This window comes from Staurois parvus, unplaced genomic scaffold (genome assembly GCF_062004578.1).
Source record: "Staurois parvus isolate SC_StPar_1 unplaced genomic scaffold, SC_StPar_1.0 ptg000145l, whole genome shotgun sequence".
Lineage (NCBI taxonomy): Eukaryota > Metazoa > Chordata > Amphibia > Anura > Ranidae > Staurois > Staurois parvus.
The window spans coordinates 4772844-4796899 of record NW_028317941.1 but is presented as its reverse complement, the minus strand read 5'-3'; the positions used below and the strand labels follow the sequence as shown (position 1 = coordinate 4796899).

Sequence of the window (24056 nt, the reverse complement as noted above, 5' to 3'; positions counted from 1 at the left end):
GGTTGAAAACCCCCCCAGAACGAGTGGGTTTCTATAGGAGTTTTTTTTAGCTTTAACGCTGGTAAACGTGGCAAACTGGTGTTTTTGGGCTTTTTTTAAGCAAAATTTTTTTTGTGTAAAAAAGCACTAAAAAAAAGAAAACGTGGAAAAACGCGGCTAAACGCTAATGCAAAACTCTTAAAAATGCAAAAAAACTAGCGTTTTAACGTGATTTTATACATCTAACGCTACCTGCAGTTTTAAAGTTCCCAATGTATGTCCCATTGTTTGTGGTTCGAATTTGGATATGTCACATTTATTGGAATGTTGGTGCATTTGATCTCTAATAAAATTCCCTTAATCCATTATTAGTGATCTAAGAATAAATTTTTACATTTTACATGCTTGCTATTTTTACCTATGGCTAAAAACACAGCTTTTTCATAAACTCACTTTCAGTGAAAGTATTGACATAGCTCTGTCTGTAGACTTGCATTAAGGCTAGGTTCACACCTATACAGTTTGCGTTTGATCTGTTTCTGCAGTGCTTTTTGCTGTGCATTTTTGATGCATTGTGTGTTTTGTTTTTTTTGGCCAACTTGTTGCTGGGCAGATTAAAAAAGTATGTAAAACGCAGCACTTGCATTTTATATGCGGTTCCATTGAAGTCTATTGGACTAAGAATGCAAACTGCTGCGGGAAAAGAAGTCCCTGGCCCTTTCCAAAAAAACGCATAGATATAAATATAGTCCATAGGAAATCTGATAAATGGCATGCACTGTGTTCCTGCAAAACGCAAAATGCATAAAAAAAACACACAGGTGTGAACCTGGCCTTAGATAAACGAGCAATTCTTATGATGTTGTGCCAACATGTAACACAGCTTAGACAGACAATAATAAAATATGGAAGCCTACATGTATATTAATAACAAAATGCTAAGAGGAGCAAGTGTTTCAAAACATTTAATTTACATTTTTATTCACATTAAACATTAAAGCTTAAAATGATCAAACTCATAAAAAATATAATAGCCTCCGCGTACATTACATGGCATAGGTATAAATAGGGCTTTACACACCTTCCTAAGACATATCTTTACATTTGCAGCTATTATTTTTCTTCACGCTATAGTATATTACAGCAGATGAATAAGAGCTGCTAATGAAATAATCAATACATTTGCAGGTGTGCCTTTTACTTACTAGTCTGCCATTAGTTCCTGGATATCCTGGTTTTCCTGGTGTTCCATCACGTCCCTGGTGAAATATTTCCATGGTTAAAAGCATATAGGATCACATTTTTCAAGGTTTTCTCTAAGCAATATAGATGTAAGGTCTAAAGGAAGAGGAAATTAAGCAGACAATATAAGATACACTACCTGGTTTTAGAAGAACTATTGCTAACATTATTTCAATTTTACTCCCAGGGGACAACCTGCATATAGCACTTGGTCCTGTTCTGATTGGTGACCCCATTGTCTTAAAAACGCACCTGCATATGCTGGCTGTAGCTCCACCCCACTTTTGAAGATCAAATTATGGGCTTACCTAAACTGAGTAATCTGTCACTATTATAAATGTACAATCAGCATTGTTTTTTCATTCTTAATGGTGCAGCTCTGTGTAATGAAGCTGCAGATACATTACACAGAGACGCAGCTCTGAGTGACGTTTACTGTTATGAGTGAACAAGCATCGCTGTTTGTTAATAGTGAAATGACAGTTCATGCAGCTCTACGGCTCTGTGTGTCATTGGAATGCACAATGCTGATCTTTCATAAAAAAAAAATTAAACAGCACTCAGCACTGCGGCACCGTGTGATCTATCAGCTGGGTTGTGTATGTACTGAAAGACACACACTGCCATGGCTGTTTCTTAACCACTTGCCCTCCAGAGGATTCCACCCCACCTCCTGACCAGGCCATTTTGTGCAATACGGCACTGCGTTATTTTAACTGACAATTGCACGGTCATGCAATGCTATACATAAATTTTCCCCACAAATAGAGCTTGCTTTCAGTGGTATTTGATCACCTCTGCGGTTTTTATTTTTTGTGCTATAAACAAAAAAAGACCGACATTTTTGAAAAAAAATAAACAATATTTTTGACTTTTTGCTATAAAACATATCCAATAGAAAAATTAAAAAAAAATCTAATTTTGTCACAAATTTAGACCAAAATATATTCTGGTACATGTCTTTACTTAAAGAAAAACTCAATATGTGTAAATTAATTGGTTTACGTGAAAGTTATAGCGTCTGCAAATGGCGGTATATTTACTGGAATTTTTTTTTTAAATACTAGTAATGGCAAGGATCAACAAATTATAACAGGACTGCGGCAAGCATTCTGGCACTGGGTGGAAACTAACTGCCACTGACATCCCCAGTGACACTAATACAGTGGTCAGTGCTGACACTGTACTAGTGACACTGGGCATCTAGGGGTTAACATCTGGGGAGATCAAATGGGTTAACTGTGTGCTGTGCTGTGTTTTTTATTATGTGCTATGTGTGTTTTACTTGGGAGACACGCTGACAAGACTCTCCTTGCTGGCAGGAAAGAGACCTGTGTTGTTTACACACAGGTCTCTCCCCTGTCCGCTTTCGCAGATGATCGCTAGGTGCAGTGGGGAATCTCCGGCCAGGACCTGGTGATTGACATCCCTAGCCGCCAATGGCATTGTTGGCCTGGGGAGGGGAGGGAAGGGAACCTATACGAACAGGCTGCCTAAAAACGCAATATGCATTGGGTTCCCTGGGGAGTTAAATAACATTTTTTTAGAATGTATAATAGTTCTTACTTAATCACTGTTTATCTCACTAAAAGGAAAGATAGAGAGGCAAGTAGGTTGGAAAAGGAACAATTCTGTTCTGAAAGTATCATATGTAGTGACTGAGCAGACAGAATGAATTGTGCTACAAACCTATTTAGCTTTTAGTGCTCAGATTGTAAAAATATGCTAGTTTTTCTATAAATGGCATGAAGAAGTGCATTACAAAAAGTGCACAGCAAAGCCTATAATTTTATCAACCATTGTTGATTTTGTTACAACATTCATTGTAACTTATCAGCTCAGTGATGAACACCCAATGTGATGAGATACATATGTGTGCTCTCTGGTACTCTGAAGTCATGTGTCTGAAAAGTAATATGCTGAAGGTATCTAAAATATGTTGTCAAACAAGAAAATTCAAATGAGCATCATATATGTTTATGTATTACAGTGTCATTCTGGTTTTGTTTATTAAAATATTTATACATGTCTCCACCACAGAAAATTTATCATGTGTTGATGAACCAATACAGAACTAGACCTCAGCAAGAAACATTTTTGGTATAAAAATGATCATTTATGTCATTAGAGGACAATGGTTAAAAAACATAAAAATACACTGCAGTGCTTCCTCAAAATAAACGTGAACCCCAATGTCACAAAAAGAATTAATATAAATTCTGTGATGAACATTAATCCATATGAGTGATACGTGTATCAATGGAAACATCAACATCTCTAAATAGTGATTTCTTCAACTTGAATAAATCTCAAAACAATTTGTATCTTCATATATCTATATGCTCCACCATAGATCACCAGATCTGACCTCATGTTAAGTTCGGTCAAAAAAACGCATGTGTCCCTTGAATTGGACATAAACTGGCAGGTATATCCCGGGTTTAGACTCTTCCTCCAGAGATCAACACTCCCTTAACCTCTCCTCCTCCACTCAGTTTATATGTTAAAAAGATAGGAAACACAATAATGCTTTATCCTTAAAAACATTCAGTTTTATTAAAACATATAGGTGGCCACTCACACTTTAACCCCTTTGCACCGGTGCTTTAAGAGTTTCAGAAGGCGGGAGCGAGGTTTTAGAATCATGTGACCGCCATAATTGCTGTCACAGCGTTAACATGATCAGAAAAGGTCCCGATCGCAAGGGGAGATCGGGACCTTTCTGTGAGTCACGGTGATGGGAGCACGTATGGAGCGCTCTTTCAGCATATATGTATTTTCAAATGGTACGCAAATATGCGGCTGCTCGGCGTCAAGGCCCATACGCCGAGAGGCCCCACATTTGTATGCACTCAGTGTCTAGGAGTTTAAAGGTGCTTCATCACACCAGATATATAGCACTTTTTAAAAATGGAACAGTGCTGTGAAACAGGAATACAGAAAAAAAAAAAAAAAAAAAAAATATATATATATATATATATGGCGCGATGCAGCACCTTTAAAGTGTGAGTGGCCACTTATGTGTTTTAATAAAATGTAATGTTTTTAAGGATAAAGCACTATTGTGTTTCCTATCTTTTTAACATATACACTGAGTGGAGGAGGAGAGATTAAGGGAATGTTGATCTCTGGAGGAAGAGTCTAAACCCGGGATATACCTGCCAGTTCATGTCCAATTCAAGGGACGCATGCGTTTTTTGACCGAACTTAACATGAGGTCAAATACTCCAGGTGAGTGCACATCTCATGATCTATGGTGGAGGATTTAGAAGATATGAAGATATGAATTGTTTTGAGATTTATTCAAGTTGAAGAAATCACTATTTAGAGACTTTGATGTTTCAATTGATGGACGTTTCACTCGTATGGATTAATGTTCATCACAGAATTTATATTAGTTCTTTTTGTGATATTTGGGTTCACATTTATTTTGAGGAAGTGCTGCACTGTATTTTTATGTTTTTCATTGATGCACATGTTATGAGCATGTGGTTAGTGTGAGCTGCATTTGTTAGTATTTAGTATTGGTATAGCATATTTATTGCTCACGAGGTTCTTTGATTGTAATAGAGGACAATGGTTGTTGCTCTGCTAACAAAGTTGCATAGGGAACACTCATTAATTAAAGAAATTTGCAGAGTAAAATAGGTCCAGCTAGGCTACATAATTATCTGTATGGCAAAGTAGCAGGTCTGTTAGCCAGAGATATCATAAACGCTAATTTGGTCTACACTGAAGATACTGTATACAGTGAAGGAAATAAGTATTTGATCCCCTGCTGATTTTGAATATTTGCCCACTCACACAGAAATGATCAGTCTAAAAATTGAATGATAGGTGTATTGTAACACTGAGAGACAGAATAGCAACAAAAAATTCAATAGAAATGCATGTCTAACAAATTAAGCGCTGATTTGCATGTTCATGAAGGAAATGTGTATTTGATCCCCTATCATTCAGCAGGATTTCTGGCTACCAGGTGTCTTTCATACAGGTAACAAGATGAGATTAGAAGCAGTCTCTTAAAGGGAGTGCTGCTAATCTCATTTTGTTACCTGTATAAAAGACACCTGTCCAGAGGAGCAATCAAACAGTCAGATTCCAAACTCTCCACCATGGCAAAGACCAAAGAGCTTTCCAGGGATGTCAGGGAAAAGATTGTAGACCTACACAAGGCGGGAATTGATTACTAAACTATCGCCAAGCAGCTTGGTGAGAAGGTGACAACAGTTGATGCAATCATTCGCAAAGAAACACAAAACAACTGTCAGTCTCCTTAGGATTGTTGCACCATGCAAGATCTCACCTTGTGGAGTGTCAATGATCATGAGAACAGTGAGGAATCATCCCAGGACTACACGTGAGGATCTTGTCAGTGATCTCCTGGCAGCTGGAATCACAGTCACCAAAAAAAAATTGGTAACATACTACGCTGACAATTATTGAAATCCTGCAGTGCACGCAAGGTCCCTCTGCTCATGAAAGCACATGTCCAGGCCCATCTGAAGTTTGCCACTGAACATCTGAATGATGCAGAGGAGGACTGGTTGAAAGTGTTGTGGTCAGATGAGACCAAAATCGACCTCTTTGGCATCAACTCAACTTGCCATGTTTGGAGGAGGAGAAATGCTGCTATGACCCCAAGAACACCATCCCAACTGTCAAACATGGTGGTGGAAACATTCTGTTTTGGAGGTGTTTTTCTGCTAAGGGGACAGGACAACTGCACCGCAACAAAGGGGCGATGGACAGGGCAATGTACCGTCAAATCTTGAGTGAGAACCTTCTTCCCTCAGCCAGGGCATTAAAATGGGTCATGGATGGGTGTTCCCACATGACAATGACCCAAAACACACGGCCAAGGCAACAAAGGAGTGGCTCAAGAAGAAGCACATTAAGGTCCTGGAGTGGCCTTAATCCGATTGAAAATCTGTGGAGGGAGCTGAAAGTTCGAATTGCTAAACGTCAGCCACCAAACCTTGGAGAGGATCTACCAAGAGGAGTGGGCCAAAATCCCTCCTGAGATGTGTGCAAACCTGGTGGCCAACTACAGGAAAACGTCTGACCTCTGTGATTGCCATCAAGGGATTTGCACCAAGTACTAAGTCATGTTTTGTGAAGGGGATCAAATACGTATTTCCCTCATGAACATGCAAATCAGTGTATAATTTGTTAGACATGAATTTCTTTTGAATTTTTTGTTGCTATTTTGTCTCTCAGTGTTACAATACGCCTACCATTCGATTTTTAGACTGATCATTTCTTTGTGAGTGGGCAAACATTAAAAATCAGCAGGGGATCAAATATTTATTTCCTTCACTGTAAGTGAGTACAGGAATGGTAAGAATGCCTGGTAATTTAAAAAACAATCTTGCAATTACAAAGTGTGTCTCTAGCGGGCATCTAGTGTAGACTGGTCAGAAAGTACTCTAAAAAATGGTTTCGCCTTAGGAGGGATGGAAAGGATTGCTGGAAATAAATTATTTGCACAAGGGCACTCTGCAGTTTTCCACTGAATGTAACAAAAAATATAGAATTTGTGGAAATGGGCTTATGTAACAAAATACAGATGTGTTGCAACTATAATCATTGAAGCTGAATTTTCTATAGAGCAGTTTCATCAACCCAGTTACTAGTGGTGAGATAGCCTGTGCAGAGAGTAGAGCTGTGGGAGAGACCCAGAAGGTCCACCCACTACAGGCTGCCTGCAGAAAATTACAGGAGGGGGTGGAGACAAGACTAGTCACCCTGCACAATAAAAGTGAGAAGCAGTGACTGGTCTTAACCACTTGCCTTCCAGAGGATTTACTCCCCTTCCTGACCAGGCCATTTTTTGTGATACTGCGTTGCGTTGCTTTAACTGACAGTTACACGGTCATGCAACGCTGCACCCAAAAGAAATTTATGTCCTTTTTTCCCCACAAATAGAGCTTTCTTTTGGTGGTATTTGATTGCCTCTGAGGTTTTTATTTTTTTGGGCTATAAACAAAAAAAGACTGACAATTTTGAAAAAAAAAACTATATTTTTGACTTTTTGCTATAAAACATATCCAGTAAAAACAATCTAATTTTGTCATAAATTTAGGACAAAATGTATTCTTCTACATGTCTTTGCTAACAAAAATCCCAATACATGTAAATTAATTGGTTTACGTGAAAGTTATAGCATCTACAAATGGCGGTATATATACTGTAATTTCTTTTTTTTATAGTAGTATAAATCGGCGATCAGTGACTTATAACGTGACTGTGGGACTGCGGCGGGCATTCTGACACGGGGGGGCAACTAACTACCTGCCACTGACATCCCAATAACACTAGTACAGTGATCAGTGCTAATAAAAGGCACTGAGACTGTACTAATGACACTGGGCAGGAAGGGGTTAACATCTGGGGTGATTAAAGGGTTAACTGTGTGCTGTGTTTTACTGTGTGTGCTGTGTGTGTTTTACTAGAGAAACATGCTGTTGTGTATTTCTCTGTTGTGCAGAGAAATACACAGCAGCAGGTTACTGCTGGCAGGAGAGAGACCTGTGTTGCTTACAAACAGGTCTCTCCCCTGTCACTGTTTTTCACTGTTTTTCGCCGGGTGTTGGCGGGTATTTCCAGCTGGGACCCGGCGATTGATATCTGTAGCCGCCAATGGCAGCGAAGGTAGGGCGGCGCATGCATGCTCCCTATCTGGAAATGTGAAATCACATATGTATAAGTGATTTTGTGCAGCTCTGTAGCAGTATTTCTGCTATAAGTCGGCAGGGAAGCGGTGCATAACGAAATCTACAGCACAGGGCTAGTTTCACACTGGATTACTTCACAAAAACTTGAAGAAATAAACAGCACACACAAAGATTCTGGATCCACTCACATTTGTATGTTCAGAATCTATGTACACCAAAGAATGCTGGTGCAGTACTATTCATTAAGTGTTCTTGCATGGCAAGACCACTTACTGTTATCTCACATATATATTCTTATTATTATAGCCACATTTACCACCCTAACTCCTCCCACAGTTTTTACACTACATAGAGTGTACTATACCGAAACGTGCGGATTGTTCCCGATTGGTGTGCTATTACTTTGTGGAATGTTTCACCGAATGGTTCACGAAATATCGGCGTTTTTGTGGTGAAATTGGTCCCATAGGAATGAATGGCGGAATGTTCAAAACTAGAGTGGGAGCTGAAAAATCAGGACATGATTTCTAAACTGCCATCACTCCCTCATTTTCAAGCCCACCTACACAAATCTTATATCAAAACCTTCAGCTATCCCTGCTGCCACTAAAAATGTCCACGGCTAAGCCATAGTCCTGATGGTTTTCACAATATGACCATTTGTTTGCAACTCACGCCACTCATTGACATTCATTGAAGCTCCACTCTAGCCACCTCAAATTTGAAGAGCAATTTCTAAACTGCAACTGTGCCTTCATTTTTAATAGTTCAGAGACATACTATGCATCAAAATGTAGGTATGGGTCTTGTGACTCTCACAATATAAAGCTCTTCGGAGTAGGATTTATAATTTTTAAACTACAACCGCTTGAAGGTGGCAACAGCCAGTGATGTGAGCAAGTTGGAGAAGTTTGTTTTTAACCGATCTTCTCTGCCCTTGTACCCCTGTAGAGTGAGTTGCCATAGGAACCCAGGTGTGTGAGCAGGCAGCAGAGTGACACAAGCTAGAGTGTGAGCTGAAAAATCAGGACATGATTTCTAAACTGCCACCACTCCCTCATTTTCAAGCCCTAGACTACTGGTGGAGGCAAGAACACTTCACACAGTTTCCCCAGAAATTGTAGCTTTTCTAGTTCCTAGATTGTAAGCTCTAACAAGCAGGGCCCTCTGTTTCCTCTTGTACCAAATTGTATTGTAACTGTAATATCTACCTTAATTTTTTAAGGCACTGCACAAACTGTTGGCGCTATATAAATCCTGTATAATAATAATAATAAGGCACGGTACACACGATGAAAAAATCGGATGAAAAAAAACACAATTAGAGCGATAGTTTGATAATCAACCCATAAATACACAGCTTCTGACAGCCTACCACAACTGTTCATACGAAAATTTCCGAAGGAACATGAGCAAAAATTTTTCTCATCAGATAACAGATCTAAAAATTGGCATATGATTATTATTATAGTGTTGGTATGAAAGAATTTGAGTGTACAAGATAGCGTAGGAATAGAAACGAAAGAAGAAACTGGAAAAAGAAAAATGCAACAAAAACAAGTATTGTTTTCAATGAAAAATGTAATCAAACAGGGAAAAAAATATATTATGCATATTATTTTGCCTTCAGCACAAGAAAAAATCCATTTTGACACACTGAATGTTTACAACGAACAAATCGACATGTGGACAAAGAAAAATCATCGCCATTTGTAACATGTATATCTATAGGCGTGTCTATAAGAGGGGTCGTACGTAATGACATCACTTCCTATTGTGATAGGTGGCACGTTGCTACGTATGCGCGAAGTTGTATTCTGTTGTGCGATAATTTTCGTATTGTTAGTAATTGCCCAACACTGGACGATCTTTCAACTGATTTTCTCATCGTGTGTACTAGTCATAACACAAAAAAAATTGTATAATAGAGTACAATGTACCATAATGCACATTCCACACATTAAGGTGTGCTGCATTTAAAAAAAAAAAGATCATATTAATTTTTTCATCCATTGTGGTGAGCTTGCAGTCTATTCATGATGAATGGGCAGTCTTAATGCAGCACACATTAATGCACGCATAACACGCCTTAATGCACGCTTTTTACTGCACCACAACTGATTGCACTCAAGAGGCTCCCAACTGCCTCTTGCATTTACACAACATTTCCTTATCCCTAGATTGTAAGCTCCAAGGATCAGGCCCTCCTATCCCTCTTGTATTGAACTGTGTTGTTGCTGTGTTGTCTTCCTTTATATTGTAAAGCGCTGAGCAAACTATTGGCGCTATATAAATCCTGTATAATAATAATATAATAATTATCCCAGAATCCAGCTTTAAGGCTCGGTTCACACCTATGCAGTTTGCATTTGAGCAGTTTCTGCATTGCGTTTTGCGTTGCTTTTTTGATGCATTTTTTCCACGTTTTTGATGTGTTTTTTTTTAATTTTTCTTGTTGCTAGGCAGATTTAAAATGCAAAATGCAGCAAAAATGCACTACATGCTTTTGTGCAGCATTTCCATTGAAGTCTATAGAATCAAAACCACAACTTTTTGCATTAAACCTGACCCTTTCCAAAAAACGCACAGGGTGAAAACGCAGAGCTGTGAACGTGTCCCATAGGAAATCATGTTAAATGGATTGTACTGCATTTCTGCAAAACGGAAAATGCTTAGGTGTGAACCTAGGGTAAGATAACAAAAAAACAAGATGCATGAAAGTGAGCCTGACAATGCTAAACAAGTAACAAATGCCAACATTCCTATTAGTGACACAAAAAACAAGACCTATAGGTTATAGAACTATAGAGAACCCCATGGAACTTTAAAGGCAGAGAGGTATAAAGCATACAACATATTAAAAGACCAATTGTCAATCTTTATTAATAATAATAATGGCCTAGGCCATGTGCCTATTATTATAAAAAAAAGATTGACAATTGGTCTTTTAATATGTTCTATGCTTTATACCTCTCTACCTATAAAGTCCCATGGGGTTCTCCTAACTTATATGTCTTGTTTTTTTGTGTCACAAAAAAACAAGGATTTCTTTTGGGTCACAAAATAACAAGGATTTTGGTGATAGTGTCTTGTGAATTTTTTTTTCTACTTTGACCAGCAATAGTTAAAATGAATAGTGTTGGTGCATTTTCACACTCTCGATGGAGTGTGGTGCCCTCTGAAGTGGGTTCAGATGGATTTTCAGAGGCCATTTGACTGGCAGTAAAGAGACGTTAAATCATCTCCTCATCGCCTGATTTAACCCTGTAATGTTGTGCTGCAATTGCATGCACTTGCGTGATGACCCTAATGAATTGAAAGGGCAAGTTTGGCAGGTAGTGATGCCTGTCAAACTGTGCACCGTGAAATAAAAGTGCTGAGTCCGTGAAGCAAAGTATCGCGATTGCTGCTGTGGCATGTGTACAGCCCCATATGTCTGTTATTTTACAGCTCTGGTAGGCAGTTGGGGGGCATTCGGTTTGTGGCTCAGCCACCCATTTTTACTGCACCTCCTCCTCCCCAACTGGTAGTCTCTAAGAAATGTTACTGAAGAAGTATGAATTTTATAATATCATTTGCACTTTTTAAAATGACACTAAAATTATGAGGCTTTTTTAATTTTTGAAACTGAAAAAAAATGTACACTTGTTAGAATAATAGAATAAGTTAGAAAATAAAAGTAGGAAAATATTAGCTTAGAGGAGGTGAAAAGGGAGTTAATTGGGGTTGATTGAGGTATAGTAAAGGTTATTAGGGGGTTATTTAGGAACAAATAAAAAAAAACGTTTTTTAACTTGTCATGCTGCTTTAACTGACATCAAATGGAGAATAAAATTTAGGAGAATCATAATTTAACTGACATCATATGGAGAATACAATTTGCTGACAGTACAGTAGATTAGCAATTAAAAAACCCTTCTTTAGGAACACAAGTAGTATTTTTTAACTCCTTTTAGGCTCTTTTACACTGTCCCATAACTACCCATTCAAATTCTACAATCAGCCAGAGGATGTGCCCATAAAGCTTTGTGTCACAGGCATGGCAAATTTAATGTGGCATGTCAACTTGACAGGCGGCGCTGCCTGTCAAACCTGGTCATTCAAGTCAATAGGGCCATGTCTCACTTGCAGCACAATAGTCCCACTGTAAATTTCAGTATGAAACAAAAAAAAAAAACAGGCATTCAAGAAGTATTGCTTCCAGAATACCTGACAGGAGCTGCCTAGCTGTCTGAAAAATGTCCCACTGCTGATACTTTTGCAGAAAATGGGCTACTGTGATCTAGCTTTAAGGGCCCATTCACACTAGAATGCAGTGCGGGAAAGTCACAATCCTGTGCGACATTTTGCACCTCATCCAATCGCACTGCCAGTGAAAAATGACCGTCATCCAAAATGCAGGTCACAAACACAGTGCGTTGCCAGCACCAGCCTGCATGGAGTTGCATGGTACAAAAGTACCATGGAATCTGGTTGCCGTGCATTTCAAACTGTAGTGCATGCATTACTTTTAGTCTGGTGCAGTGCGATTCCAGCCCATTCAAAATGAACGGGGCTGAAATCGCACTGAACAGAAACGCATGCAAATTGCACAGAAACCGTTCGGCGTTCCTGTGCAATTCACACGAAGTTCCTAGAGTGAATGGGCCCCTAAGTTTGTACTATTTTATAAAAGTCTATGTTTAGTGAATTTAGTGTGGGTCAAAAAATTGCAAGTGTCCTTTAATTTAGGAACATTGTGGCTGTAAGATTATAAGTATCTTCTTTTAACTCTCATATAGTTTTTTATTGTAGAGGTGAATGCTTGACAAGATTCATAGAAGTTCCTAGAGTGAATGGGCCCCTAAGTTTGTACTACTTTATAAAAGTCTATGTTTAGTGAATTTAGTGTGGGTCAAAAAATTGCAAGTGTCCTTTAATTTAGGAACATTGTGGCTGTAAGATTATAAGTATCTTCTTTTAACTCTCATATAGTTTTTTATTGTAGAGGTGAATGCTTGACAAGATTCATAGCTATAAATTACAATAAGAAAAACTGACCTTTCCAGATAATGGCCAAATCAGAGATATATTATATCAAGTTTCTCAATTTGTGCACAGTTTTCAGCTTTTTTGCTGACAATGCTGAGATTTTAGATAGTTATGTAATTGTTATGGATACAATAACTATTATAAATTATTTAGTATTTATGATAGTGTCTTCTATTTTTTATACTAAACGGATACGTTATCAGGGAACCTGTCAAGGTGCTTTATAGAAAAAGCAAAAGAAGGAAGAAAGAAGATATATCTATAGAAAAGACATAAGATAAGGAAGGACTATACTGACAATTCATATAATCATCTTTGGTATGGCTGAAAGAAGACAAGACAACAACCTAACATACAGTAGGTTCCTATTTATTAAGGGTCGAGAAAAGTACCACTTTTTAAGTATGCTCCTCACACCTGTACTCAATGGGGTTGATTTACTAAATACAAATAATAGGTAGAGTACCCTAGATGGATTCTTCTATGCATGGCTAGTTATTTAGGCCAAATGATGCGATATCAACAGGCTAACTATGGGGTTGATACTAAAGGCAAAGGGACTAAGCACTTTGCAGTGCATGCTGCAAGTGCAGTTGCTCCAGAGCTTAGTAAATGAGGTAAATATATACAGACTATCCAATAACAAGCAAGGAAAATAATAATAATAATAAAAACAGCATTTTCTTACAAATGATTGGATAATGGAAGCCAGCAAAACTTCTGCTCATTTAGTAAGCTCTTGAGCAACTGCTCTTGCAAAGTAAACAGTCTATTTGTCTTTAGTAAATCAACCCCTATGTCTGAATGTTTGGTGTGCAGGAGGTATACAGGTCTTTTTTTCCACCTGTTTGCTGTTTAGGGTTAGATTGACTACTTTTTAATATTAACATACTATTTTTAATGAGATTTTGTTCGATCCTGATTCCCATTTTAGAAAACTACTACTCTAGATGGGCAATTTTAGTGGCCAGTGCATCATTTTACAGATTGCCAATTCTCTATTTGCTACTTTATAATCAAAGACTAAAAACAAAAGTATGTTTCTTTAAAATAATAATGAACACAGAACCCAACTAATGTGCAATTTTTTCTATGCTTTATAAATAGGTCTCCTTGATTTGCCAATAGATTAATGGTCCCGTTAAAGATGTTTTTGCTTAATTAGTATTCAGTACTTACCGGAGGTCCCATGGCACCCATTCCAGGAATTCCTGGGTCTCCTGTTGACCCTTTTTGTCCAGCGCTACCCTGAAGAAGGGAAATTATCAATTACTTGTAATAGTTTATTGTAATTGCTACAGAAATGATTATAGCAATGGTGTTGGTAGCCTAATCTATAAATCTAGTCTTTCTTATAAACTGCCTTTTGGGGAAAAGCTCAAAAGGTTAAACAGTGTGGTGATGATTAATGTCAGGTGGTTTAACAATTAGATACATACAAAGGAGTACGGAAACATTATTTCTCTTACATATTCTCATGCCTAAATAATTTACATTCTGAGTTACCTTTTCGCCTTTGGGCCCCATAAATCCTGGAGGTCCCTGAGGTCCAGGAGGTCCCTATATAAGGAAACAAAATAATTACTTTAAAATATCACCATATCCATAAAAATGTAAAAAGTCATCGAGTATATTAATGCAGAAGATTCATATAAACATAACATAAAAATGTTATAACATAAAAGACATGCCGCTTTAGGATACAGTATGTAACAGGCATTACTCACTGTTTTTCCAGTTGGGCCAGGCTGTCCTCGTTCACCCTATAAACAGATAATAGTAGCAATAACAGAGATAGGAACACATTACATCATGATGCAGGAGTTATGCCCTACTTTTGTACCATCATTTAATTATTTTGGTTTGTGTAAATCATCCATTTGGTGTATTACTATTATTAACATTGGTGTTTTTACTTGTCAAACAATAAAATATAATTCTTGTTCTTGCCTGTTCTCCTCTTTTTCCTTGTCCTAGAAGTCCTGGTTCACCCTGAAGAAAACCAAAACATTGAAGTAAAATAAAAGGTTCCTTGGTTAATGTTAGCATGTAACTGTAGCCATTTTAGGCCACAAGAATGCTAAGGGGCCAAGCAATACAAGGGCAAAAACTATGTACTGTAGTTATAACTGGTTATCCTGGTAGCAATATAATTTTGCATATAACTAGAGTAAATTGATCAGTATACAGTGCTCACATCTGTATCAGATTACAATAAAAGCAATTAGTATGATGTGATGCTAGCTATAGCTTTCGTGCAGCAATCCCAAGCCAGTAGTTTGGCAGTGATATGTGGCTTTGAGCCAGCTTTGATGTGGTTTCCAGCAGCCTCTCAGCCAATGCTGAGCTGATATCAGGATTTGAAATTCTATGCATGCACTGGATTAAGGACAGGTCTAACTATTGGGATTTATAACAGTCTGCCTGGCGCATGACTGGCGCTACCATTGTTCTCTATGGCCACACCCAGTCCTCTGATCAGCGCAAAAGTTAAAAAGCAAAAACTGCCTTGGATTCTGAAAGTGCATGTATGGTACTACTGCAGATTGGGTGCATGACATATTTATTTATTACAGGTAATTACACTCACCGACCACTTTATTAGGTACACATGTGCAATTGCTTGGTAACACAAATTGCTAATCAGCCAATCGCATGGCAACAACTCAATGCATTTAGGCATGTAGACATGGTAAAGATTACTTGCTAAAGTTCAAACTGAGCATAAAAATGGGGAAGAAAGGGGATTTAAGTGACTTTGAATATGGCATGGTTGTTGATGCCAGACGAGCTGGTCTGAGTTCAAAAACTGTTGATCTACTGGGGTTTTCACACACAACAATCTCTAGGGTTTACAGAGAATGGTCCAAAAAATATCCAGTGAGCTGCAGTTGTGTGGATGAAAATGCCTTGTTGATGTCAGAGGTCAGAGCAGAATGGGCAGACTGGTTTGAAATGACAGAAAGGCAACAGTAACTCATGTCAATATGGACCAAAATCTCTGAGGAATGTTTCCAACACCTTGTTGAATCTATGCCATGAAGAATTAAGGCAGTTCTGAAGACAAAAGGGGTCCAACCTGTTACTAGCAAGGTGTAAGGTTGTAAAGTTACAAAGTAGGTAGTGCTTTAGTTATGCCCAGTAACATAAAAACGTGAAATAAATATTTTTTTTGGTACTACTTTATAAAACCAAATTATCTGGGGTGGATTAGATCACTGCGATTTACCTGAGTTCCTTTAAGTCCCGGTGGCCCTTGAACCCCAGGCATTCCTGGCTGACCCTAAAGAAGATGAAAATAGTTAGAGTATTGAGACTAGGCATCACAGCCTGCCTTTTGGGTTCTTGACCCACGCTTTGCCCCATTGAATGATCATGCACGTGTTGAATATTAAGCTATATGGCTATCTCTCTGGCTCGTACAAAATGTTGTGATTTATTTTACCTACAGCTACCCATTCTATTACCCTCTCTACGCCTTACCCATTCTCCCCCACCCCTCCCCCCACCTCGTTTTTTTTTTCCTCCTCCCCATATTCCCCCCCTACTACCTTACTCTACATTTCCTCCTTTATCTATTCACCTCTCCGACTTCTCTTTATCTTACACCTTTTATACATTTTCATCAATCATATATCACCAATATCACTATATCACTTAATCTTTCATACAGGTGTGCCTACTTTCTCGTGGATCACACCCTCCTGAACTAGGCACACAACTCATAATGAAAACATCATCCCGTACTATTATTTCTCAAGATTTCCCATTCCCTCAACATAAGGGCATACAAGTAGATAGGTTAGTAATTCATATACCTATAACGAGCTATCTAATACACTCTATGTATTTGCTGGTCTGCTTTATACCTTTGATACAAAGATATACCTAACCTCGATTTGTATTATACTTTGAACCCATAGCCCGTCTGCCAAATGGGATGCTACATATTGTGTCTATGTTCGGACTGTCATCTGTATTTGCATATATATTGATCTGCCTTAACTTTCCTAATAAAATTATTTTTGGAAAATAGAGTAAATAGGAAGTCAGACAAATTACATATTATTATTACATATTATACTTCATGACTTACAGGTCTTCCTGTTTGTCCAACCCCTGCAGGGCCCTGGTCCCCTTTTGGTCCAGGTTTGCCAGGTATGCCAACAACATCTTGATTTCCATCAACCATTACTGGGCAAGAGTCACACGCATCTCCCTGTACACAGGAGAATTGCTAGGTTAGTGAGCCAATCGAATTATAAAATAGCCCATCAAATGTATTTACTATGATACATGTAGAAAATATGCCATTATAAAACACATATAATACCATGTGTAATTAAAACCTGTCACTGTGTCATGCTAAGCATTTATCAGTCTACCTGAACATTATAGTACCTTCTCCCCTTTAAGTCCAATAGACCCTTGGATTCCTGGTGCTCCAGATACACCTGGTGCACCTGTTGTCCCTGTAATTCCAGGATCCCCTTGGCTGCCAGCCTCACCCTGTATTATAAAAGGAGAATGAGTTAGAATCTTCTACCAAGCAATATATATATATATACACTGCTCAAAAAAATTAATGGAACACTTTAATCAGAGTATAGCATCAAGTCAATTAAACTCCTGGGATATTGATCTGCTCAGTTAAGTAGCAGAGGGGCTTGTTAATCAGTTTCAGCTGCTTTGGTGTTAATGAAATTAACAATAGGTGAACTAGATGGGCAAAAATGAGATGGCCCTCACAAACAGGAATGGTTTTACAGGTGGGAGCCACTGACATTTTTTTCCCTACTCATCTTTTCTGACTGTTTGTCACTAGTTTTGTATTTGGCTAGGGTCAGTGTCACTACTGGTAGCATGAGGCGATACCTGGATCCTGCAGAGATTGCACAGGCAGTCCAACATCAATATGTGGCATTGCCAGAAGTTTTGTCGTGTCTCCCAGCACAGTCTTAAGAGCATGGAGGAAATTCCAGGAGACAGGCAGTTACCCTAGGAGAGCTGGACAGGGCTCCATGGAGGTCCTTAATCCATCAGCAGGTATCTGCTCTTCTGTGCAAGAAGGAACAGGATGAGCACTGCCAGATCCCTACAAAATGTCCTTCAGCAAGCCGCTAGTGTGAATATCTCTGACCAAACAATTAGAAGAAGACTTCATGAGGGTGACCTGAGGGTCCGAAGTCCTCTAGTGGGCTCTGTTCTCATTGCCTGGCACCATAGAGATCAGTTGGCATTTGCCATGGAACACCAGAATTAGCAGATCCGCCACTGGTGCCCTATGTTTTTTACAGATGAGAGCAGGTTCACCCTGAGCACATGTGACAGACATGAAAGGGTCTGGAGAAGCCATGGAGAATGTTATGCTGCCTGTAACATTGTTCAGCATGACTGTTTTGGTGGTGGGTCAGTAATGGTCTGGGGAGGCATATCCATGCAGAGACGCACAGACCTCTACAGGCTAGACAATGGCACCCTGACTGCCATTTGGTGTCAAGATGAAATCCTTGGACCCATTGTCAGATGCTACGTTGGTGCAGAGGGTCCTGGGTTCTTTCTGTTGCACGACAATGCCCGGCCTCATGTGGTGAGAGTATGCAGGCAGTTCCTGGAGATTGAAGGAATTGATACCATTGAATGTCCCCCATGCTCGTCTTACCTAAATCATTAGGAGCATGCCCTGACGTTATCAGGCATGCATCAAAGCATGTGGGGGCCGTAAAAACTACTGAGTATCATTTTGAGTTGCTGCAGTGAAATTTCAGCAAAATGGATTAGCCTGCTGCATCATTTTTGCACTTTGATTATTGGGGTGTCATTGAATTCAGTCCTCTGTAGGTTGATAATTTTCATTTCCATCAAACAATTGCGCATCCTTACGTACCTAACACATTACCCAGTCCATATCAGTATAGATATCCAGCGTGATATTTTTTGCCATTGAGATCTGATGTGTTTTCAAAGTGTTCCATTATTGTTTGAGCAATATATATATATATATAGACCTTTCTCATAAACAGGCAGTATACCATAGTTTATGCCCATCCAACTCACCTTCTGCCCTTTTGTTCCAGCATCACCTGGCATACCCTGGCAAACAATAAAAATACAAAGCTGCATAAAAGCCAGTGAATAAGACACTAAAGTTCTATACTTCAACCAGGCCCAGTCTTCAGATCATAGGTATTAAAAAACAGACAGTAATCAAATATATTAAGTATCTATAAATGTATTACTGTACTGTACATAAAAATTTGATTGCACTTTTTGCTGTTCCAAAGTAATTTTTTTTTCCCTTTAACCAATAAATTAACATTGTTAAAGTGGAACAAAATCATTCACTTACAGTTTAACAGACTATATAACATAATGCAATTTCACAAACATAAGAACCTTTAAAAAATAAAACTACCCCAGCGATGAAAACAGGAGGCTTTTGGCTCTTGGACTCCAAACCTTGCAGAAGCTCCATCCATCTCTGCCAGCAGTGTAATTTCCACTTCAGCCCCTGCCTTTCCCAGTCAGTGGCCATGCTGGGGATCTGGGATAATTCATACAGTGACTCTGGACCTATCCTCCAAGCCACCTGACAAGCCTCTATACCCCGAAGTTGTTTGGGAGTGCAGCTATTGATTTTATTTTGTCCATTAAACTTCCTTATGCAACACTATGGGGTATGTGCTCCTCTTTCACCTTTCTTGGTTTAAAATTATATTAACAAGCTAAAGCTTTTAGGAACTTTTAATAATTGGATTTACATATAGCTTACTTTTTTAAGTAACTCCACTTTGGTAAACTGACTGTTAAATCTTTGATAATTTACATTGCATTTGTTACTGACTGCCTGGTATACAATTCAATGTTCATTAAAGTGTCATTAAAACCACATCATTAAAAACTATCAATAAATGCGGTATTACATGCTGTTCATACTCACTCAGTCACTATGGGATTTGTTTTCTGTATTCTGCAAGAAAAATGGTTGATCCTGCTGTTCTTTATCTCCCCTTTCTACATATGTCCGCACTGCAGTTGGGGATTTTGCAGAGCAGTGTTGGCAGCTAGTGCACATGCTCAGTTTTCAGTTTATTCCTATCCTGAATATTTGCTCCCTATCACATCTGAGCAGGCCATTTGACTGTAGAGTCACACATGTGGGTGTATACACAGTGTAAAATTGCTGCCCACTCCCTTCCTCCTCCTCCATGCCCACTAACCAGCTAAACACAATGAGGGAGGGATATTACGTCTTGATTGATGGGGGCTTCACCTCCCTTTTATTCTAATGCACAGGGAAGAGGGGCGTGACATAGCCTGTGATAGTCAGTATTCCATCCACACTATGTTATTGCCATAAAATAATAAATATTTGATATAATGATTTAAAACAGTTTGTTAATAATAATAATAATAATAATTAATTTTTACTCTTTATCCCAAAGGCTGTTTTTTTTTAGTTTGAACATGTGGCCAATAGCAGAGGCCTAGCTCCTCCTGACCCTGTTTCCCTGCAGACAGGCTGGAAAAGAGTTGGGTCATGCAACAGCTGTATATTGATTAAGAATAAAGGTACTTAGAGATTATTTTCTATTAAAATAATTACCATGAGATTCTCCAGAGACAGAAATAGAAGGGAAAATGCAGATTAAATGGTGTGTGTTTAGTATCACTTTAATTAGTAATGTAATTCTGTGGCATCCACTGATAAATTCTGGGCCTGGGAAGTGGCTATGCCATTTTTACTACTGCTTAATTTAGAACAATACATGTTAGTCAATGGTAGAGAGGACAGGTGGTGCCAAAAAGCTAAGAACCATACAGTACATTGTCTGCTCTTCAGATGTGACCTGAATTTATCCTATGAGAATGTATATATCTAATATATTGACATTACAATGGGTTGAGGATTTGAAATCATTCCTAGATTGTAAGCTTGAAAGAGCAGGGCCCTCGATCCCCTCATGTTTTGCATTGTATTGGTATTGTTCTGTCACATGTTCTGTCCCCCTTTATAATGTACAGCGCTGAGCGAACTATTGGCGCTTTATAAATACTGTATAATAATAATAATAATAATAATAACCCTCACTCAGACAAAATATGAGAAAAACATTCTCTAGTATATTACCCGAATACTGAATGCAACGTTACATCATTCAGACTGTGTTATTTACTTTAACCTGTTCTATTCTATGCACCATCTGTCCACAGTGCTCACTTTTTTTAGGTAATTTGCAATTTTTTCAGTAAATGCTACTCACATTTTTCCCTGGCAGTCCAGTTCCAGCATCCCCCTTTTCTCCTTTCTCTCCTGGGGTCCCTGGCACGGCATAGATAGTATCAGGCTTTGTCACTTCAGCTGGGAGACTCGGACAGATGCTACAAGGCTCTCCCTGCAAAAGAGAATAATGGCTTGCAGGAGAGACAAGAACAAGATACCTTGCAAACACACAGTCAACTTTAACCATTACAAGCATTTATAGGAAAATCAGTTACTTCTGACCTTTTCTCCTTTGGATCCAGTGGTACCTGTCATTCCAAGATCTCCTGGTATACCCTATAATAAGATAGAAATGCTGATTCTTTTATTGATGCTGCCTATATCACAAAATATTAGGAAGCAGGGGGAAAACATCTTTTTTATTATGATTCCATCTGTGCATTCTAAAGCTTTGTATTTCAAAAAGTGACAAATCACAATAAATTACATAGCTTCCGCTATGTTGCTTTGATCTTAAAAAACAAAACATACATTTGGTATAGATGTAATGGATCAAGTTATTGAATTAAAACATAAAACTCATATGGGAGTGATATTCCACTCACTTGTATTCCAGCTGGTCCTTCCACTCCTCTATCTCCCTGTGTGAAGCAGAGAAATAAAAAAATATATATAATATATATATGTTATAATATATAACATACAGGGGCGGACTGACCATTTGGACCCTCGGGCACTGTCAGTAGGGGGCCCCATTAGATGCCATTGGTACCTTTTTCATAGGCTTTTTTGAGTTTGGGCAAGGACACAGGGGCCCCATGATCCCCTATTGCCCGGGGGCCCCTTGAGTTGTCAGTCCGCCCCTGATAACATATATATATTTATCACAGATTTCTGTAAAATACATACTTGAAAGGTACCTCAAATGCTTATCCACAAATTCTAATCCTTACAATGTTTCATACAATACCAGTACACACAGAATGTACTATTTCTATCACTGCAACTAGGGCTGTATGCAAAAGTTTACAAGATTACTTTAAAAAAAAGAATCTGACCATACGACCTACTGAATATACAATAAATATCATGTACAATTAGAGAAGCACTCGGAAAGTCAGCTTGGTAAGAAAAGGGTACAGTTTGCTCCTCAAAGTATTGCCTAAGCTATAAAACTCAAACAAACCTTGGGATAGTCTGAGCATCTGGCTCTATGGCGAGAAATTGTTTGGCAGCAGCTTTAAGAAGATAAGAACTGAAAGGATTCCCCATCACTTTAGAAAGATTTACTAGTAATTAAGTAGTAAGTGCAGAGAAATCCCTCCTTTCAGACGAACACAGATATGGGCAGAAAACCAAAAAGTTTTGGCTTCAGATATACTTTAACTTTACGTGTGTGTGTGTTGGGTAGGGGAATGTTAACATCTAGGAAGGTCCTGTAATAAAGGGGATACTTTTGCTTTTGTATAATATTAGGGGATCTAAAGATTTGTATTTGTTGTTTGGTGCCCAGAGTCATGAGCAAAAGCTACTGCAATTCATGAGATATTTCTCTATATAAGAATATCTATATATAAACACTGTTTATCAACCATTGCTGGAAAAATCACTAATGAGTAGTAAATACATACTGTAGCTTTAAAATTCTCTTTGGGGAATAATTTTGATCAGCTGGCATCTGCTGAGAATAAAATGAAAGGTATCCCATACAGGATAATGAAATAGGTGTTTAAGAAAATGCATGACACGGTGTGTATATATATCTCAACCTACGACTGTCAGAATGGAAAGTGCCTGTGTAATGTTGTCATATTGCTAATGTGGCTCATGTAATGATGGCAGATAACTGGATGCTTTGGCAAGGCAGGTACTTTCATTTAGGGCCTTTTCACACATAAGGCATAATATGAAAGATAGTTTGTAATTATGCAGTTGTTCATGTATCATAATATGTTTAAATCACCTTTTCTCCTTTGGGCCCCAATGGTCCATCTGCACCAGGTACCCCCTGTGTAAATAAATAAATAAATAAATAATATACTTTTACAAATAATAATTGGGAATTTAGTGCAAAATCTACTGCTTCAAGCCTTTTGAGACAAAGGAATTCAGATACATTTGGTTTATACTGCAGCTTACAAGAGGTAGGACATGGAGAATGCTGTAAGCCAGCCAAATATAACCACTCCTTTACCAAGCATGTTTCAGTTTTGTTAGTATGCAGTACACAGGGTCAAGAAAACACAGAGGTGCAGTACCTATGTCCCTCAATGAATTCAAAGAATCAGATTTTATGGTAAGTACAAAAATCTTATTTTCTTCTAATGGGGAACACAGGAATTCAGATACAGTTGGAACATCCAAAATAAATTCAGCGGGGGGTGGCAACAGCCATTGAGAGAACCAGAAGAGACCAAGAACAGTCTGAAACAGTAACCCTTAGGATCAACCTGGTGCTCAGAGAAGAACATAAAATGTTGCCAACAATGGCTCCAAACTAAGGGACACAGAGCTTCTACCAGGAGACAACTGTGAGTGAAAACACCACCAAAAACAGGTGAAACAAGGTGACTGCCTAACAAGGAAGAATAGACCAACAAGCATTACAGCAGTTGTTTTCTTATTCCGAGTCACAATCCTGCACAATATCCTTTTGTCTCTTTTGGTCAGTTGACTATGTTGACCACACTTATGATTATCAGACAACATTTTCCCAGAAACTCTATATGTTGTCATAACTTTTGATACTGTACCTTGTTACATTGCAAATAAATTGGCAACTTCAGTCACAGAGGCACCAACTAAGCGGGCACCAACAAGTTCTCCTCCTTGAAGTTCAGTAAGCTCTAACTTGACTCTGCACTACTAGCAGCGCATGCAGTGAATGATGAAAGTGGGGCTTC

The 24056-nt window shown here is 38.5% G+C and overlaps 1 protein-coding gene across 6 annotated transcripts in view; it reads right to left on the bottom strand.

Moving 5' to 3' along the window:
- The window catches only part of COL16A1 (collagen type XVI alpha 1 chain), a 295727-nt gene that overhangs the window by 56243 nt on the left and 215428 nt on the right, over positions 1 to 24056 (bottom strand). For all 6 annotated transcript variants that reach the window (XM_089673859.1, XM_089673860.1, XM_089673863.1 and 3 more), the window contains exons 26-38: positions 23117 to 23161; positions 21759 to 21794; positions 21436 to 21489; positions 21194 to 21325; positions 18987 to 19022; positions 17331 to 17438; positions 17026 to 17148; positions 16159 to 16212; positions 14880 to 14921; positions 14657 to 14692; positions 14436 to 14489; positions 14109 to 14177; positions 1185 to 1238 (exon numbers count right to left, since the gene is read on the bottom strand). In XM_089673859.1, coding sequence (XP_089529985.1) covers positions 1185 to 1238; positions 14109 to 14177; positions 14436 to 14489; positions 14657 to 14692; positions 14880 to 14921; positions 16159 to 16212; positions 17026 to 17148; positions 17331 to 17438; positions 18987 to 19022; positions 21194 to 21325; positions 21436 to 21489; positions 21759 to 21794; positions 23117 to 23161 — 843 coding nt within the window. The remainder of the gene's footprint in view (positions 1 to 1184; positions 1239 to 14108; positions 14178 to 14435; positions 14490 to 14656; positions 14693 to 14879; positions 14922 to 16158; positions 16213 to 17025; positions 17149 to 17330; positions 17439 to 18986; positions 19023 to 21193; positions 21326 to 21435; positions 21490 to 21758; positions 21795 to 23116; positions 23162 to 24056) is intronic.